General features: G+C 39.5%; 1 protein-coding gene across 5 annotated transcripts in view; it reads right to left on the bottom strand.

The window, feature by feature from the left end:
• Positions 1 to 21,338, bottom strand: part of SHC3 (SHC adaptor protein 3) — a 191,996-nt gene that overhangs the window by 24,710 nt on the left and 145,948 nt on the right. For 3 of the 5 annotated variants that reach the window (XM_061426316.1, XM_061426318.1, XM_061426321.1), the window contains 4 exons: positions 12,192 to 12,342; positions 11,100 to 11,199; positions 8,494 to 8,652; positions 4,245 to 4,540 (listed from right to left, as the gene is read on the bottom strand). In XM_061426316.1, the coding sequence (XP_061282300.1) occupies positions 4,245 to 4,540; positions 8,494 to 8,652; positions 11,100 to 11,199; positions 12,192 to 12,342 (706 nt within the window). The remainder of the gene's footprint in view (positions 1 to 4,244; positions 4,541 to 8,493; positions 8,653 to 11,099; positions 11,200 to 12,191; positions 12,343 to 21,338) is intronic. The other 2 variants (XM_061426317.1, XM_061426320.1) reach the window with 1 other exon arrangement.

Here is a 21,338-nt window from a genome sequence, read left to right as displayed (position 1 = left end):
TATACAAAGTATTCTCCATGAGATAAAATGGTGGGGGGAGGAGGTTTCTCTGATTTGGAGTAAACCTAGATCATTGTAGGAGAAGGCAATGGCAACCCACTCCAGTGTTCTTGCCTGGAGAATCCCGGGGACCGGGGAGCCTGGTGGGTTGCCGTCTATGGGGTCGCACAGAGTCGGACACGACTGAAGCGACTTAGCAGCAGCAGCAGCGGTAGATCATTGTAAGAGGTGATTATAACCCCATAATCTTGACATCGCTTGATGAACACACAACCAAAGGAAGCAAAGACGATGAAGACAGATTTCTCTTATGAACAGCACCTGAAAAAATTCTAAAGAAAATATTCAGACTCCAAATCCAAATCCATGATTACTATGTCATAGACCAAGCAGAGTTTATGCCAGGATGAAACATCAGAAAAATCTACCTGTGTAATTCCCCAGACAAATGGACTTTAGGGGAAACAAATCATGGTATTATCTCAAAAGCTGTTGAAGAAACATTTGATAAAGTTCAATACCTATACATGATAAAAGTAATTGGGTAATTAATATATATGTTAATGAGAGCAGAGATTATCCTTCCAACTGGTCATAGACATATACCAGGTGCCAAAATCAATATCTGGATTAGTAGTCCTTCAGTACACATTTGTTGAGTGAAGAATGAATGAATGAATGAAGTCCTTTAGGCTGATTAGAACATCTATAAAAGCTTTCATCATCCTTAAGGGAGAAAGTGAAAGACACTCAGTCTTGTCTGATTCTTTGCGACCCCATGGACTGTAGACCACCAGGCTCCCCTGTCCATGAAATTCTCCAGGCAAGAATACTGGAGTGGGAAGCTGTTCCCTTCTCCAGGGGATCTTCCCATCCCAGGGATTAAACCCGGGTCTTCTGCATTGCAGGCAGATTCTTCACTGTCTGAGCCACCACAAAAGCCCGCAAGAAAATTTAGAGGCCATTCCTTTTCAGGTTGGAAACTGCACAAGGGCGCCCCCTCCTGGCCAATGCTCAAAGATGCCCTGGTCAGCTCAGCAGTACCCTGTGAGGTCTGGGATTTGGAGGACAGGAGGGAAAAACTGTCAGTGTTTGCAATAGCATGACCGCTGGTCCGGTAAAACTACAACAGTCAGAAAAATTTCCAGAATCCAGATCACACTACTTCCCTCTCCCTGAAGCAATAACTACTGAAAAGAAGTAATCAAAAATAACATATCACTTAAAACAGGCACTAAAAGTAGGCACCCAAGGAAGTAACCTGATGAAGGAAACAGAAGAACTTTCTGGAGAGAATTTTAAAATTCTAGCAAAAGATATCTTAACACTAAATAAGTGGGGACATGCCATGTTCATGGAAGTGATGATTTACTATTAAAAAAAATGTCAGCTGTCCTCAAATTAATCTACAAATTAAGCACAAGTCCTCTCAAAATCCCAGCATATAGTTTTGGTGACTTGGTAAACTGAATCTAAACTCAGAACAAAGAATAAAGGTCTGAGAATATCTAAGACAACTTATGAAAAGGAGATTCAAGAGGAAGGACTCGCCACCAGATATTAGGATAGTTTAAAGCAGTAATGACTAAAGCGGTATGGAACACGGACAAAGAACAGAGCATCAAACCAACAGAACAGAACTGAGAGTCCAGAAACGGACCCACGACACAGAGAACTTAGTGTGTGTTAGAAGGAGCGTCACCACCACAGAGAAAAGACGAATTCTTCGGTAAATAGTGATGGGAAAATGGACTCACTACGTGGCGATTTTTTAGACGTTGGGTCCTTCTCTTATATCATCTTCTAAAGTAACTTCAGTTGGGCTTGAAAGGTAGATGTGAAAGATAAAACCATGAAGCTAATAGGAGAAAATACGGAAGGAAGATGCAGTATACCTGTGATTGGTAGGTGAGAAATCTTTTAAAACTAAAAACTATAAACCATAAAGGGGAAAATTAATGGATTTAGCTATATTCTCAGAAAAAAAGACTTTTATTTGATGAAGGTCACAGACAAAATCATCTGAGAGGTGAAGACATGGGAGAGTACAAATGGACATTCTATGACTGGAGAAAACTCAAGAAAGCCCAATAAGAAAATTAAAGGGGAAATACGGGGGAAAGATAGGAATACAAAATTTACGGAGAAACCTGTTAAAGTGCAATCAAAGAATTGCATGGCAAACAATAAGACATCTTTTCACTCCCCACCCCGGTCATATTAGCATAATTAGAGAGAGAAGAGGCAGATGAGGGACCTTCATCCTCTGCCACTGTGCATGTCGATAACCCTAGCCATTCTGGAAGTAAATGCAACCCCACAGTGACATTAAATGTATATACATTCTGCGATCAAAAATTCCTGTCTTGGGATATGCCCAAGAGAGGCCGTACCAGGTGCAGGGGGAAACAAGCGCAAGGTTTGCAGCGCCTTCAGGGTTTTAATCCTTCACAAAAGAGCTCAAGAAGTGATGTGTAGACTGTGTATCCAGTGAGCCCCAGATGGCCCACCCAAGAAACAGTTCATCACGCAGAGGCACCACTGACAGATCTCAAAAACATGTACCGAAGGGGAAAAGAAAGAAATGATTTGCAGAACAATATCATGTTTGTGAATTTCTAAAACACAGAAGTACAAAATATGTATTTTCCCTGGTATGTATATATGTGAGAAAAAAATCCATACAACCAAGGAAAGTGGATTGCTGCTGCTGCTGCTAAGTCGCTTCAGTCGTGTCCGACTCTGTGTGACCCCATAGACAGCAGCCCACCAGGCTCCCTCGTCCCTGGGATTCTCCAGGCAAGAATACTGGAGTGGGTTGCCATTTCCTTCTCCAATGCATGAAAGTGAAAAGTGAAAGTGAAGTCGCTCAGTCGTGTCCGACTCTTAGTGACCTCATAGACTGCAGCCCACCAGGCTCCTCTGTCCATGGAATTTTCCAGGCATGAGTACTGGAGTGGGGTGCCATTGCCTTCTCTGAGGAAAGTGGATTGGAAGGCTATAAATTACATTTATGGGGCATGGTTGCCCAGGTGGAAGGGAAAGAGGAGATGCAGAAGTCTAGGGAGCCAAGATAGGCAGGCAGCTAAGTCCAGACACCTGAGGCAAAGCATCATCTCTAACACACACAGTTCAGTTGTGTCCAAATTCAACTGAAGACTGTCTACATCCCTACCTGTCAATCAAAAAATGCAATATCTGTCATAGAGAACAGACTTGTGGTTGCCAAAGGAGGGAGGGGATGGGGGAGGGAAGGACTGGGAGTTTGGGATTAGCAGATGCAAACTATTATACAGAGGTAGGATAACAACAAGGTTCTACTATATACACAGGGAACTATATCCAATGTCCTGTGATAAGCCACAATGCAAAAGAATATATATATATACATGTACATATATATATATGTCTGTAAGTATAACTGAGTCACTTTTCTGTACAGCAAAAATTAACACATTATAAATCAACTATACTTCAACAAAATTTTTAAAAATACAATATCCTTTACTATTGAGATAACTCTACCTGCTGCATTGTTCTCACTGGATAAAAGATTTTAAACAACAATCCTGGAATTTACTCAATGGTTAGGTTAGTGTAACTACATTTATTAAACTTAGTAATTCTTGGACTATGCCAGGGTGAAGTCAAATTTTGTTTACTTACTGGAAGATGGGGTATTCAGTCAACCCTACAGAATTATTCAGACACAGTCATTCTGCTAGGAAGAGCCAAAAAGCCAAACTCACTGTCATGAGCTATTACTTCTCTGGGTGGGAAAGCAAGAGACAATTAATAGGAGGCTTACCTACTGCTCCGTCACATTTTACAACCTGCAAATAAAATCTTGTGGTTCAACTTGTAGAGAAATTTGAGGTGCGTATCAAAAGCCCAGAAACCCTGCACTTGGGAACACAGATTCACTATGAATGTGTTTGGAAGGGAAATTCTCGCAGTTATTGTATTCACTTTAAAGAACACGAGAATTAAGGCTTTCCACCTGGGTTCTGGTGAATTTCCAAGTCTTATAAGTTGCATGGGGCTCTAACCATAGGCCCCAGTAATCTGACTCTGGCCTGAAAGTAAGTCCTCTGGGCCTGGTCTCCAGGGTCCCAGAGGAGTGACTGTCAGGACTCAGCAGACATATGTGGGTAGAGAAGGGAAAGTGGTCCCAGTGCAGTGACCTAGGGGAGACTGTTGGAGGAAGGGTGGCCAGTGCAGGCCGTACTCCGCCCTGTGCTCACCGTGCCTTCTGGGTCCACGAGCAGCAAGTGTTTGGCCTGGCCATTGTGCATGCCAGTGAGGACGAAGGATCCCGGGTTGGTGGTACTCTTCCTGACCAAGAAGTCTCCATCTCTCTTTAGCAGCCCCTCTGCCTCCTTCCTGCTCATCTCCCCTTGGTACCAAGGCTCTGCTTTCAGTTCTTCCAGCATCTTGGCATCTGGTGCTCTGGGTGAGACGGGGCTGATGCATTCCATGGAGGCTGCCTTGCTCAACACAGGCCCCAAGGACTGAATCTTGAGAGCATCTTCAAAAGGCTCTGCCAACAACATGTGCCAGCAACACGTCAATTCCAAGGACAGCAAAAGATAAACAACACAATGTGAGGGTTGGCAATGCAAAGGCAACTTCGACCAGAAAAAAAAAGTAAAGTAGAGAAAACGGACTGGCTGGTAAGATAACAAGATTCATCGTAATGGCATCTGAAAACACAGCCCAAACCTTGGCATGACTCTCTCTGATGAGTCTGCTTTCCCAAGACAGCTGGGCATTGTGTCTTGTGCCAACGATTCAAGCACACCCTTTGTCTCACTGGTATGACTTTGTTTTTGCATGCTGCAAGAGGCCAGGCATACTACATGCCATCTACTTTCTCTGGTACATTGGCTAGCCTCTTCAACAAATGTGCTCTCTTCTGAATAAAAATCTGTCAATACCAAAGAAAATACACAGAGGAAAAGACAAATTGCAAGGTTTTGTGCAAAACCGAAACCCAGCCCAACAAATGTTTCTTTCAAAATAGGTGCATTTTTAAAAGAGAAGAAAACCAACATTTATTAGCAGCCCTTTGTGTGACTTGCCCCAGGCTAGGAGCTCTACCTCCCCTTGACCTTCACTTGCTTCCCTGGGGAAAAAGGCTCTTGTATGAATGTTTGAGATTGAGCTTGACTCCATGCCCTTCAGAACACACTTCTCACTGCGGGGCATTGCTCTAAACAGCAACAAATATCAGCAGTGAGAGAAGTCAACAGGCACATCTAATTAAATCTCAATGTTGGATTTTCAAACAAAGCAATACGTACAACAGCACTCTGAAAAATGCACACAGTGCTACACAAAAGTAAGGTGTTGCGGTGTTTATTAAGGGCCACACTGCCAACATGCTACAATGCAAACACCACAAGACCAGGAAGGCTTCTCTCCTGGGCATAGCTGCATCCCCAGAGACCAACACTGCTCCTGGGTCATAGTTTGTACCCTGTAAACATTCAGGGAGTGCTGTAAAATCAGACCCGTTTGTTAAATGTTAGCAGAGAATGGGCAGAAGTGAAGTGAATAAATGAAACCAAAACTAAGACATTTTGACAACTTACTAAATTATTTACAGATTTGGGTGCCCACCCTCCCCAAAAAAAGAAGAGGTTAAAACTATGGGCTAAAATTGTTTGTGTATTTTCTTTTTTCATTCTACTTTTTCCCCTGATTACTGGGAGTAGTTGAAAATTTGTATTCTATTTCTATACCATCACCATCACCACAACATCACCATCATCATCACCATCATCTCAGACCCATGAGCACCAGCATCACTATCACTATTTACATCATCATCACCAACACCACTATCACCATTTCATCATTATCGTCACCTTCATGACCGTCAGTATCATCACCACCACCATCAGCACCATTACCAGAACAATCAGCACCATTAGCACTATTGTTATTTACATATACTGGTTCAAGATACTGCTTCGCTGGTAGCTCAGACGGTAAGCAATCTGCCTGCAAACCAGGACACCTGGATTCGATCCCTGCATCAGGAAGATCCCCTGGAGAAGGGAATGGCAACCCATGCCAGTATTCTTGCCTGGGAAATTCCATGAACAGAGGAGCCTGGCAGGCTACAGTCCATGGGGTCACAAAGAGTTAGACATGACTGAATGACTAATACTTGGACTTGGGGTTCAAGATAAACAGAGCACTAGGTCTACTTCTCTAATACTTTTCAATAGATATTAGCTTCTCCAGGGCTCTATCTACTTTCTCTCTCCCCTTCTCTAGTTTTGGGAGTAGGAGTGGAAATTGAGGGATTTGAAAAGGGTAGCTTGGACTTTCATTTTTCCATCTCAAACCCCAGCCTAATCTAACTCTCCTCAGGCTCTGGGGCCAGAATTCACTGGCAACTTGACTAAGTTAAGCAGTGAAAATGGTCTGCCATAAATTCAACTACTAAAGTGAAGTTGGGAGACATTGTTAAAACTGGAGCAGAGGGTCAAGGAGCTAACAGTTGGTTCTAAATTTTGCAAAGTTGCTTCATATCTCCTAGGCTATTTCCACATATTTTTAAAATGAAGAGATTGGATTGGATGATCTGCAGTTCTTCTGGCTCTGGTGAATTTTTGCCTGTCATCTTGGGAGAAATAGACTATTGTTGTCATGGTGCAGTCACTCAGTCATGTCCAACTTTTTGTGACCCCATGAATTGCAGCACACCAGGCCTCCCTGTCCATCACCAACTCCCAGAGTTCACTCAGACTCACGTCCATCGAGTCAGTGATGCCATCCAGCCATCTCATCCTCTGTCATCCCCTTTTCCTCTTGCCCCTCAATCCCTCCTGTCTCAGAGTCTTTTCCAATGAGTCAACTCTTCACATGAGGTGGTCAAAGTATGGGAGTTTCAGCTTTAGCATCATTCCTTCCAAAAAAATCCCAGAGCTGATCTCCTTCAGAATGGACTGGTTGGATCTCCTTGTAGTCCAAGGGACTCTCAAGAGCCTTCTACAATACCACAATTCAAAAGCATCAATTCTTCGGTGCTCAGCTTTCTTCACAGTCCAACTCTCACATCCACACATGACCACAGGAAAAACCATAGCCTTGACTAGATGGACCTTTGTTAGCAAAGTAATGTCTCTGCCTTTCAATATGCTGTCTAGGTTGGTTGTAACTTTCCTTCCAAGGAGTAAGCATCTTTTAATTTCATGGCTGCAGTCACCATCTGCAGTGATTTTGGAGCCCAGAAAAATAAAGTCTGACATTGTTTCCACTGTTTCCCCATCTATTTCCCATGAAGTGATGGGACCAGATGCCATGATCTTCGTTTTCTGAATGTTGAGCTTTAAGCTAACTTTTTCACTCTCCACTTTCACTTTCATCAAGAGGCTTTTGAGTTCCTCTTCACTTTCTGCCATAAGGGTGGTGTCATCTGCATATCTGAGGTTATTGATAGTTCTCCTGGCAATCTTGATTCCAGCTTGTGCTTCTTTCAGCCCAGTGTTTCTCATAATGTACTCTGCATATAAGTTAAATAAGCAGGGTGACAATATACAGCCTTGATGTACTCCTTTTCCTATTTCGAACCAGTCTGTTGTTCCATGTCCAGTTCTAACTGTTGCTTCCTGACCTGCATACAGGTTTCTCAAGAGGCAGGTCAGGTGGTCTGGTATTCCCATCTCTTTCAGAATTCTTTAACAACAATTTACACTTTCATTAACCAGTTCACAGATGATTTATTTTTCCCAATCTGTATGACAAACAGAGGTCCCTGACACACATTACACTAGAGTGCAAGCAACAGTAGTTTGGGGTCACTCTTCTCGTCCCATTTTATTTTTCATCAGAGCATTTGTCACTACCTGTAACACATGGTGGTTATTTAAACTCCATGAGAGGAGGGACTTTGTCTGTTTTGTTTTCCTGTATATCCCCAGTAAATAGAATAGTATTTGATACCTGAGGTGTTCAGTGGAGAGGAAGAAGGGGAGAAGGAAAGTGGGTGTGTATATGCAAACAGATGGGTATATTACAATTTCTTGCTTACATGTTAGCTTTGTTCAGCAGATTAAGAGCTCTGTGAAAATAGGGGCCAAGGCATTTCAGCATCCTTAAAACTGATACAGTATTTTAGGCACACAATATCCAATTAATACCTAAGTGAAGAAATAAATGAATGCATTCACTTATGTATATCATTTGTCTCAATGTGATTGTCAAGAACAAAATTAATTATAAAAAGAGGAGGGGAAGTTGCTTTGTCTTTTGCAGAGAACTGCAGAGAAGGTTGTAATATGAAAGCAGGGGTCAGCCAAGTTCAAAGCCTTGAAAAACTCAGTCATAACCCAGGAAAAAAACAGCTAATCAGCATCCTTAATCAAAACTACACTGGAAGAAAATTCAGTAATTGCACAGATTTCAAACAAAAGACAAAGTTTAAAAAAAAAACACACACAGCCTTAAAAGAGAAAAAAACAATAGCAAATGGAAACACACTCATGTCAAAGAGGTCTTTCCGCGGACTGCTCTCTGCACTGCTGCCCGTGGCCGGCCCTGTCTGCTGGGGGATACGCTGGGTATTGACATAGGTGGGGGCTTCTCCCGTAGGAGCCACATGTGATTTCCCTTCAGGCATGCTGTAGATGTCCAAGGATCCTGCAACAAGAAAATAGACCTCCTTTCTCTTCTGATCATAATGCTATTCATGTTAAGCCACCCAATGTTTCACAGAGAAGTTCCTTCAGTCCATTCGTAAGAAAATCCTTCTTTCAGATGCCCGTCTATTAACTCTCTTCTCTGACTCTCTTACCCTGCTGTGCTTCGGCTAGGATACTCTCCACTCCTGCCTGTCAAAATGGGACCTGCCATCCCAGGATGATGGACACCATGAAGGTTAGGAGCCTTGTCAAGACCCTAGGCCCATCTGACTCAGGCTGGGTGGGCGGGAGGGGCAGGGGAACTACAACTGCTACAGAAGCTCCCCCAGCCTCCTCATTCCCTCTGCGAAGGACTGAGATCAAAATAACTGAGCAGAAGAACAATGAGCCTTATTTTCACTGCTCTTTTTTTTTTAAGTATAGGTGAATGCTTCATATATTAACTCCAAAGAAATGCAATGCATTTCCAATGCTCTGGCCCCATTTTTAGAAATAAAGCAATATTTACCCCATTTGCTTCCTAGTGAATTGAGACACTTTCCTTATAAAACAGAATCAGGCTTGTGCCATCATTGGACTTCCCAACTGAACCAAGACTGCTGAGGCTCGACTGGGGCGGTCACTGCTATTGTCAACCAAGGTGAATGAAGGGTGTGGCCCTGCTCGGGTCACCATCTGGTTCTTTGTACAGGTCACTATTTCTAACAAACTTCCACAGACACTCTCAAGACCACCTTGGACCTGGAGAGAGATCACCTCTCCAGGTGGTGGGGCATGAGAGTTGGCTCAATTCAACCAGCAAGAGTGGGTTCAGGACTCTTTAAGAAGCTTTCTCAAGAGCCCACTGAAGGACTTTTGGCAGACCACTGTCTCTGCCTACAAGCCTGAGAATGCAAGTGTCCTGAGAAAGTCATCAACTTCAGATGATTGCGAGTGCTGAGTACAGGGCAGGGAGATATACACTCCCTGGTGGTGGTACCCAGAGTTCAGTTTCATTTAGGGGAAATGGCTGCTAGCAGATTAATAGGGGTTTATTTGTTCTACGGACAAGGTATTTATTGGTTTCCAATACGAACTTGAAATTCATTAAGAGTTATGAGTCTCAAGTTCCAGGCCAAGAACTTATATAAGGCTCATTTTTTTTCTCTGGTGAATTTCTTACATTGTCTGTTCTTGATCTGGCTGGAATAACCTGGATATAAAAAAGACCTCATTTTCAAATAAATCTAACAAATTTTTCAGTAGAGTCAATGTCTAATGTATGTAATGTGTCTTAGTCTTTAATAGTTATTCTATGTCTAAGTACATGATTGTTGTATAAAATGCTTTAAATGTATACAGAACAAAATTGAAAATGTAAAAAAGTGCCTCTGGCAAAGTTATAACTTTAATTTGCTATTTCCATCCTATTCTGAGGTACAGTCAAGTAGTCTGTTGACTCTTTTATGGATTATTAACTGGGCAGCACAAACGGGTCATCTTTCAGCTGGGGCAGGTAAGACATAAAATTATTTCACGGGAGAAACATTTTAAAAATATATTGTCATTTACCCACTGGCACAAATGGCAATAATGTAGGTGAAAACCTTAACGGTAAACCAAAAAATGGTTAAAATATATACATAGAAGCATACATCGGATCTTCATTCATTTATCACTCCATCTCCTTCAGACCCTGTAGCCAGGACCCTGGAACCATCAAAAGTTCTCAAAATGTTTGAGGAGGTAAAATGCTTAAAATTAAAAGAAACCTTTAAAACGTATAGATACATACATGTGTATGCTTGTCTAAAAATAACTGTCTAGAGAATAGAGACTAATGTTAGCAATTAAACTAAATAGTGCTTAATTAGTCACACTATTTTTAATGTGGGATGTAGGTGCATGCTTATAGGTTTGATAAGAAATGAAGTGTCCTCTAAAAGGACCCAGGCCCTGTGACAGACTTGTATTCCAGGTGCCATCTCTGCCAGGGCTGGTGTCACTCCATTCTTCCTAAAGGTGACCATAGAAGGGGGAGGTGGGTCAGAGGAAAGGAGGGGAAAACTACAAGCTGCCATTAGAAGCTACAAGGATTCAATATTGACTCCAGAGTCTCCCACCTTAGCCTCGTTCGAACTGGGTATGGAGTTGGCCCTGGGGAGGTGAATTCCTCAGTCTCTGGAGGGGCAAGCCCTCTCGCCGGAAAAGGGCCTTAGATGCACAGTCTCTGTGCAGGAGAACAAGAAGAACTGGGAGGCATGAAGAGTGAGCTGGTCCTGGTGCCCAGGGATGGGTTATCTGATGCGTGCCCTCCAACATCCCTGACAGCCATTCTTTCTATTTCTGTGATCCGGTTGGGAAACTGTAGCCCCACCCACAGCAGTTATTTCCAGTCAGCCATTCTGCCACTCCACAGGACAGGAACTTTTGAAAAGTATTTTTTATGTTTCTTGTCCACCTTACCTTGCCGCTCACCTTGCCTGACAGGTGTTTGCTGCCAGTCTTCACCAAACGGGTCTCCTAAGTGTCTTCCCTGGTAGTAAGTTTGCTCTTTTCCTGCAAACTATAGACATATGTAAATACAAAACAAGAAAAAGTCCTCCTCTTCTTGCGTCTCCACTTTTGAAAGCCATAATACAGAAGAAGGGACTTCAGTGGCCAGTGGATTGCATCCCTGTTGTACTCAGTTTTCCCTTCATGCCTCACAGTTGGCATGATTTGGGAAGTTAGTCTGCATGGGTGTGAAAAAGAGGCTACATCTCATTAAAACTACAGATGTTCCCTGCTTTCAGTACCCACCCCGCCACCTCCCTTCCCTAAGTGTGACCATAAATTGAATTCTCTACATACAGCCACATCACCAACATGCCTTAAAATAGATTTCAGTTAGAGACTATCTATGTGTCAGAACATAGTTCCCAGCATATACACCTATAACCATTCATTGCTGGGCAAATCCACCTTGTCGATTCCTTCTTATAGAGCTATTGACATTTGGCTTCAGTGTTATTTACCGCTTTTATTGTCATCCACATAAGGTAAATGACATCAAAAAATTCCCTTTAACAAAAAGATATCATAGAGATACCATAACTCTAGAAAGAGAATGCCTTACTAGAATTTTGAATTAGAGGGAAAATCAGGGAGATAAGTAAAACAGAAAACTTCAAAACAAAACAAACAAACAAAAAAAACCTTATGTTAAAGGCTTACATTCTTTCTATTTCCAGAGAACTCAAAGAACCCCAGGCTTTCAAAAGTCTTGAACTCTCTCTTTTCCTCATTAAGTTCACAATACAATGGGATTTGTCCTAGGATGAAGAGGGAACTTGCAGACTTGTATCTCAGGAATCACAATGGAGTTCCAAGGCATTTGACTAAACCTTGTGATGTTAAAGCAAAAGCTTCCCCTACTGTCTGCTTTATGAAATTCAAGGGGAGGAAGTTTGTGAGTTTTTCTGTCTGGATAGAACATCAGCCTGAAAATAGAGTTGAAGAAAGCAATAGGAAATGAAGTCCAGTTAGCTACCATTCAGGGAAAGAAATAAGACTCACCTGGGCTGTGTCAGGACCGTGGGGTCTGGCTTTCAGGCGAGCATCGGCAAACCCCCCTGGAGGAGGTGTCTTGCTTGGAATGCTGTTGTAATATGGGTGGTCTGAGCCATCACTCTCCTCTTCAGTCCATGGTTCATCAAGACTCTGCATTCTGTTAAAAGAGGATTTTCGAGAATTTTAGCCAAAATTTGAGCTTACTGTCAAAACAAAAAAATCTAATGTTAGTAACTATAGACCCAGAAAGCAGAGTTTAGTCACTCCCCCTTCAACGATCTAGGTCTCAGGCACATATAAACAGCAGATGAATGGTTCAGCCAAATATCCCCGCCTTATTCACAGTGCTACCCTTTAGAAAATTCCAGTCTTATTTGAAACAAAATAACTCCTTTATTAAAAGTACATTTTAATAAGAAAAGACATAGTTTATAGGTAATGATAATCATCTTCTTGAGGTATAGACACACATTTTAGTATATCATGAAATTTACCCAAAACAAAATTAACTTTAATGGAGATTTAGTGACATCAAGGAAAATGACAGAGTAAGGACCTCTGAATTATTCTTTCCTCTGTAATGACAACAAGAAAGCTAGCAAAAAATGTTTTCATGATCAACATTTTTAGAACTCTGGAAATTAATCAGAAGTTTGTACCAATCTAGAGAGTGTTTTGGAGAAGGCAATGGCACCCCACTCCAGTACTCTTGCCTGGAAAATCCCATGGATGGAGGAGCCTGGCAGGCTGCAGTCCATGGGGTTGCACAGAGTCAGACATGACTGAAGTGACTTAGCAGCAGCAGCAGCAGAGAGTGTTTATTAAACAAACAAACAAAAAAGACATAAATAGCTGTCAGGACAAGAGCTTTGTTGCATTTTAACTTGCTCTGTTGCCATCTCCAGGGTAGACTTAAAAGCCAAAATCCAGTAGTGACAGTGAAAACCAGCAGCTTAAATAGCTAGACATGGGAGGAGGCAAAAAAGCATTTAGGTTCCTGTAAATTCCTACTCCCAGAAAACAGTCATTATGACCTTTCTGTTCATTCTCTATAAGACTCCACTCCCAAAACTGTCTTTATATGACCTGATTCAGAGCTTGTCTATGGAAAACAGCTTCTTCCATAAGGTCATTTGTCAAAAACAATTAGAGGCAATTATTTAACACTATGACTCCCTGAAACAATAGATAACATTTGGCTAAAGAGTAAGCTAGTCAAAAAGCTTAAAAGAAAAAGCTAGGAAATTATAAATTTTGACATATTTCTAGGAATCTAGGCATCTACATGTATAGAACTATTTTCACATCCGGGTTGTGTGCCTGCTCAAAAAAGATGTAAAAAGGCATTAGTTCTCATCTGCACTGACCTTGAAGTTTTGCACAAGCAGAAAGTCAAAGCTAAAGCAGAGTTGTCAACTGCCTAGCCAAGTGTTGAAGGAGTTCCCCAAGATTCACACAGAGCACCTCAGCAAAAACTGGGGGACTTAGTGGTTTCAGACATTTAAATCTCTCTTTGATCATTAGCTGTCTAATAAGTGAACTGAGCAGAGTTGTCAGTGGTCATATGTAACAAAATATAGACTTGACCAAGTTGGTTTAGGAAAATCATTAAAACAAACAACCACAACAAACAGCAACAACAGCTACTCCAGTGAACACAGAAGTAATAAGAAAGTAAACAGTCATATTGTTTATATGGAGACCTTATGAGCGATCTAGATAGAGGATAAAACCAGCCTCAACATTACCTTAATGGAGAAGGCAATGGCACCCCACTCCAGTACTCTTGACTGGAAATCTCATGAACGGAGGAGCCTGGTGGGCTGCAGTCCATGGGGTCGCTAAGAGTCGGACACGACTGCTCGACTTCACTTTCACTTTTCACTTTCATGCATTGGAGGAGGAGAACCCCAGGGACGGGGGAGCCTGGTGGGCTGCCGTCTCTGGGGTCGCACAGAGTCGGACACGACTGAAGCGACTTAGCAGCAGCAAGGCCTAATCCAGAGCAAGTGAATCCTATTTTCAATTTATGAGAGATGAGGATGCTGCAGAAGAAAAGCTTGAATCTAGCAGAGGTTTGTTCATGAGATTTAAGGAAAGAAGCTATTTCCATAACATCAAAGTGCAAGGCAAAGCAGCAAATGCTCCTGTATTGATAGAAACAATTGTAAGTTACTTGGAGTATCTCACTAAGATAATGGAGGTGGCTACACTAAACAACCGACTTTCAGTGTAAACAAAATAGCTTCATACTGGAAGACACCATCTAGGAATTTCAGAGCTAGAGAAAGTCAATGCCCAGCTTCAAAGCTTCAAAGAACAAACTGACTCTTGCTAGGGGCTAATGCAGTCGGTGACTTTAAGTTGAAGCCAGTACTCATTTATCATTCTGAAAATTTTAGGGCCCTTAGGAATTATGCTAAATCTACTCTGTCTATGCTCTATAAATGGATCAGCAAAGTCTGGACAACAGCATATCTATTTATAGCTTGGTTTACTGAATATTTTAAGCCCAATGTTGAGACCTATTGCTTGGAAAGAAACAATTCCTTTCAAAATATTACTACTCATTGACAATGCACCTGGTCACCCAAGAGTTCTAATTGAGATTGATGTGGTCTTCATGCTTGCTAACACAACATTCATCCTGCAACCCCTGAATCAAGGAGTAATTTCATCTTTCAAGTCTTATAAGAAATACATTTCATAAGCCTATAGCTGCCACAAATAGTGATTCCTCTGATTGACCTGAGCAAAGTCAGTTGAAAGCCTTCTAGAAAGGACTGAGCATTCTGCTGCTGCTGCTGCTGCTGCTGCTGCTAAGTCGCTTCAGTCGTGCAACCCCATAGACAGCAGCCCACTAGGCTGCTTCAGTCATGCAACCCCATAGACAACAGCCCACTAGGCTCCCCCGTCCCTGGGATTCTCCAGGCAAGAACACTGGAGTGGGTTGCCATTTCCTTCTCCAATGCATGAAAGTGAAAAGTGAAAGTGAAGTCAGTCAGTCATGTCCGACCCTTAGCGACCCCATGGACTGCAGCCTACCAGGCTCCTCCATCCATGGGATTTTCCAGGCAAGAGTACTGGAGTGGGGTGCCATTGCCTTCTCTGCTAAGCATCCTAGATGCCATCAAAAACACTCATGATTCATGGAAAGAGGTAAAATCTTCATTCAACATTAATAGAAGTTTGGAAGAAGTTAGTTTCAATCCTCGTGGATGACTTCGAGGGGTTTAAGACTTACAGGGAAAGTCTGTGTTTACACAGAACTTTACGAGATATAAATGCCTATATAATAATAGACAATATCAAATCAACAACCTGAATTTCTGCCTTAATAAACCAGAAAATAAGAGTTAAACCCAAAGCAGGCAGAAGGAAAAACAATAAAGATTAAGGTAGAAATAAAAATAGAAAATCAGTAGAGAAAAGCAATGAAACCAAGAGTTGGTTCTTAGAAAGATCAACAGTATTGACAAATCTTTAGCTAGACTGACTAAGAAAGAAGAGAGCAGACTCAAATTACCAAAATTAGGAAGAAAAGAGGAAAAACTGCTACCAGCCATACATGAATTAAAAGGATTATAAGAGAAACTATTAAAAATTATATACCAACAAACTAGATAATCTAGATGAAATGGGAAAATCCCTATGAAGACTCAATCTATCAAAAAATAACTCAAGAAGAAATAGAAAATCTGAAGATAACTGTAACAACGAGACTAAATTAGTAATCAAAATCTTGCATCCCAAGAAAAGCCCAGAATCATACGGCTTCCTGGTGAATTCTATCTAATATCTGAAGGAGAATTAATAGCAATTTTTCATAACTCCTCCAAAAAATAGAAGAGGAGGGAAGTTTTCAAACTAAATTTATGATGACAGAATTATCCAGATGCCACAACCAAAGACACTGCAGGAAAAAAAAAAAAAAACTGCAGACCAATATCTTTTATGAATATGAATGGAAAAATCCTCAACAAAATACTAGCAAGCCAAAAATCCTCCAGCAAAATACAAAAAAATCATGCACCATGACTAAGTGATATTTCTCTGGTAATGCAAGGTTGTTTAAACATTCAAAATCAACTAATGTAATATATCATACCAATAAAAAAAAAAAAAGCCAAATACTCACATCTAGACACAGAAAAATCATTTGAGAAAATCTGACAGTTTTCCATGATAAAAAACCCTCAAAAATCTTGGAATTAAAAGGCATTTTTCTCAACATGAAAAAGAGAATCTATGAAAAGTCCACAGCTAAGAACATGATTAATGGGAAAATTCTGAATATTTTCCTCTTAAGATCAGGAACATAATAAGTTTGTCCCATCTTTACACCTCTATTCATTGTACTAGAGATTCTAGCCAGGACAATTATATAATAAAAAGAAAGAAAAGGCATTCAGATTAGTAAGTCAAAATAAAACTATATTTTCTTGCACAGGACATGATCTTGTATATAATAAATACTAAGGAATACACATACACACCCAAATTATTAGAGCTAAGTGAATAATAAAAAATAAATGAATTCAGCAAGTTTCCACAATACACAATCAGTGTATAAAGTCAATTGTATTTTTATATATTAACAATAAAAACAAAATTAACAAGAAATTTCACTTATTATAGTATCAAAAAGAATAAAAGATTTATTCTTTTGGTAGTAAAAATTATCAAAACAAGTGTAAGACTCATAATGGAAAATTACAAAACATTGTTGAAAGAAATTAAGGAATTCTAAATAAGTGGAAAGACATCCTGCATTTATGAATTGAAAGATGTAATACTGTTAAGATGGAAGTACTCCCCAAATAGGTCTATAGATTCAAAATAATTTCTATCAAAATCACAGTTGTCTTCTTTGGTAAAAATAAACAAGCTATGCCATTCCTTTGAAATTGCAAGAGGCCCAGAATAGTGAACAGGGTCAAACGTTAATAAAGAAGAATGTCGTTGGAAGACACATACTACCTCACTTCAAACTAACTATAAAGCTATACTATTCAAGACTATATGGTATTGGCATAAGGATAGACACATAAATAAATCAATGGAACAGAATTAAGAGTCCATAAATAAACCCATACATTTATAGTCAATCGATTTCAACAAGGATGCCCAAACAATTTACTATGTAAAAGAACAGTCTTTTCAGCAAATGGTGCTATGATGACTGGATAGTTGTTTGTGAAAGTTGGACCCTTAAGTCACACCATATACAAAAATTAACTCAAATGGATTAAAGATCAAAATGTAAGAGCTAAAACTTAGAAGAAAACATAGATGTAAATCCTCATGATCTTGGATTAGGCAATGGTTTCTTACACATGACACCAAACGCAAAAGCAACCAAAGAGAAAATAAGTAAATTACTTGGACTTCATCAAAGTTAAAAACTATGGTCCTTCAAAGGACATTATTAAGAAAATGCAAGACAACACAAAAAATAAAGAGAAAATATTTGCTAATTGTATGTCTGGAAAGAGACTTGTATCCAGAATATATAAAGAATTTCTACAAGTCAACAATAAAAAGACAAATAATGCAATCTTAAAAAAGGGCTAAGGACCCTGCCCATCAGAGGTTCAAGACCAGCTCCACCCACAAGAGGGTAGGCACCTGTCCCTTCCACCAGGAAGCCTACACAAGCCCTTAGACAAATCTCATCCAATAGTGGGAAGATGCCAGAAGCAAGAGGAAATACAATACTGAAGCCTGTGGAAAGGAGACCACAAACACAGGAAATTATACAAAATGAGATGACAGAGAAATATGTTGCAAACAAAGGAACAAGATAGAAACCCACAAGAACAACTAACTGAAGAGGAGATAGGCAATCTACCTGAAAAAGAATTCATAGTAATGATAGTAAAGATGATCCAAAAATCTCTGAAAAAGAGTGGAGGTACAGATGAAGAATATATATAAAATGTTCAATAAAGAGCTAGAAGACTTAAAGAACAAATGAACAGAGGTGAATAATACAACAACTGAAATGAATAATAGACTAGACAGAATCAGTAGCAGAATAACTGAGGCAGAAGAACAAGTAAGTGAGCTGGAAGACAGAGTGACGGAAACCACTGTCACAGAACAGAGTAAAGAAAAAAGAATGAAAAGAAATGAAGGTACTCTCAGAGACCTCTGGGACAGTATTAAATGCACTGACATTCACACTATAGGGGTCCCAGATGGAGAACAGAAAGAGAAAGGGCTGGAGAAAATAATTGAAGATATTATAGTCAAAAACTTCCTTAACATGAGAAAGGAAACACTCACTCAAGTCCAGGAAGTGCAGAGAATCCCATACAGGGTGAAACCATGGAGGAACAAACCAAGACACATATTCATCAAACTGACAAAAGTTAAAGACAAAGACAAAATATGAAAAGTAACATTCTCCAGGATAGATAACATTTTGGACCACAAATCAAGACTTGGTAAATTCAAGAAAATTTGAATCACATTAATCATCTTTTCTGACCACAATGCTATGAGATTAGAAATCAATTACAGTAAAAAAAAAATTTGTTAAAAAGAAACACATGGAAATTAAACAATATGTTACTAAACAATCAACAGATCTCTGAAGAAATCAAAGAGGAAATCAAGAAACATCTGGAGACAAATGGCACCAAAAACATGACAATCCAAAATCTGTGAGACACAGCAAAAGCAGTTCTAAGAGGGACCTTTATAGCAATACAATCTTACCTCAAGAAATGAGAAAAATCTCAAGTAAACAACCTAAATTTACACAACTAGAGAGAGAAGAAAGCAACCAGAGAGAGAACAACAAACAAAATCTCCACAGTCCTCAAGAAGGAAAGAAGTCATTAAGATCAAAATAGGAATAAATGATACAGAGACAAAGAAAACAATAGCAAAGATCAATGAAACTAAAAGCTGGTTCTTTGAGAAGATAATGTTGATAAACCTTTAGCTAGACTCATCAAGAAAAACAGGGAGAGGACTCAAATCAATAAAATTAGAAATGAAAAAAGGAGAAGTTACAACAGACACCACAGACACACAAAGGCCCATAAGCGACTACTGCAAGCAACTATTTGCAGTAAAATGGACAATCTGAGAGAAATGGACAAATTCTTAGAAAGGGACAACTTTCAAAGACTGAAACATGTAGAAATAGAGAATATGAACACATGAATCACTGAAATTGAAACTGTGATTTTAAAACTTCAAACAAACAAAAGTCCAGAGCCAGATGGCTTCACAGATGAATTCTATCAAACATCTAGAAAAGAGTTAAAACCTATCCTTCTCAAACTATTCCAAAAAATTATAGAGGAAGGAATACTCTCAAGGCCACTCTACAAGTGGCCATTCTACAAGGCTACTATCTCCCTGATACCAAAACTCAACAAAGATCCCACACACAAAAAGGAAATTTACAGGCCAATATCATTGATGAACAAAGACACAAAAATCCTGAACAAAATACTTAGAAACTGAATCCAACAATACATTAAAAGCATCATACACATGATTAAGTGGTATTTATCCTGGGGATGCAAGGATTCTTCAACATATGTAAATCAATCAATATAATACACCATACTAATGAACTGAAGAATAACAACTATATGATCATCTTAACAGAGGCAGAGAAAGCTTTTGACAAAATTCAACACCATTTACGAGAAAAACTCTCCAGAAAGTAATCATAAAGATAATATAACATAATAAAGGCCATATATGAAAACCCACAGCAAATATCATTCTCAACAGTGAAAAATTTGAAAGGATTTTCTCTAAGATCAGGAATAAGACAAGGATGTGCAGTCTTGCCACTTTTATTCAACACAGTTTTGTGAGTCCTAGCCACAGCAATCAGAGGGAAAAAAAAGAGAAATTAAAGAATTCAAACTGGAAAACAAGAAGTAAATTTGTCACTGTTTGCAAATGACATGATACTATACATAGAAAGTCCTAAAGATGTTACCAGAACAGAATTTGGTAAAGTTGCAGGATACAAAATTAATATACAAAAATCTCTTGCATTCCAATACACTAACAACAAAAGATCAGAGAAACTAAGGAAACAACCCCATTTACCACTGTATCAGAAAGAATAAAATACCTAGGAATAAACCTTAAGGAGGCAAAAGACCTATACTCAGAGAACTATAAGATACTGATGAAAGAAATTAAAGATAATGTAAACAGAAGGAGAAATATACCACATTCTTAGATTGGAAGAATCAACATTGTCAAAATGACTATACTACCCAAAGTAATCAGCAGATTCAATGAAACTTCTATCAAATTACCAATAACATTTTTCACAGAATTACAGCAAGAAAAATTTTACAATTTGTATGGAAACACAAAAGATACTGAAGAGCCAAGACAATCTTGAGAAAGAAAAAATAGAGCTGGGGGAATGAGTCTCTCTGACTTCAGACTATACTACCAAGCTACAGTAAGCAAAACAAAAACAGAAATATAAATCAGTGGAACAGGAAAGAAAGTCCAGAGATAAACTTAGACACCTATGGTCACCTATTCTGTGACCAAGGAGGGAAGAATATATAATGAAGAAAAGACAGTGTCCTCAATAAGTGAGCTGGGAAAACCGGACAACTACATGTAAAAGGATGAAATTAGAACATGCTCATATACAAATTCAAAATGGATTAAAGACCTACATGAAAGACCAGACACTATAAAATGCTTACAGGAAAACATTGGCAGAACACTTTCTGACATAAATCACAGCAAGATCTTTTTTGGTTAATCTCCAAGATTAACAAAAATAAAAATAAACAAACGGAACCTAAATAAACTTAAAAGCTTTTGCACAGCAAAAGACATCATCAACAAAATGAAAAGAAAACCCATAGAATTGGAGAAAATATTTTCAAACACAGCAACCAACAAGAGATTAATCTAAAATATGTAAACAGCTCATGCAGCTCATTATAAAGAACAAACAACCCAATCAAAAATGGGCGGAAGATCTAAAAAGACATTTCTCCAAAGAAGACATCCAGATGGTCAAAAATCACACAAAAAGATGCTCAATATCACTAATTATTAGAGAAATACAAATCAAAACTACAATGAGGTATTACCTCACACTAGTCAAAATGGCCATCATCAAAAAATCTTCAAACAATAAAT

The sequence above is a fragment of the Bos javanicus genome, chromosome 8, assembly GCF_032452875.1.
Source record: "Bos javanicus breed banteng chromosome 8, ARS-OSU_banteng_1.0, whole genome shotgun sequence".
Lineage (NCBI taxonomy): Eukaryota > Metazoa > Chordata > Mammalia > Artiodactyla > Bovidae > Bos > Bos javanicus.
This window is presented reverse-complemented; position numbering and strand designations above follow the sequence as displayed.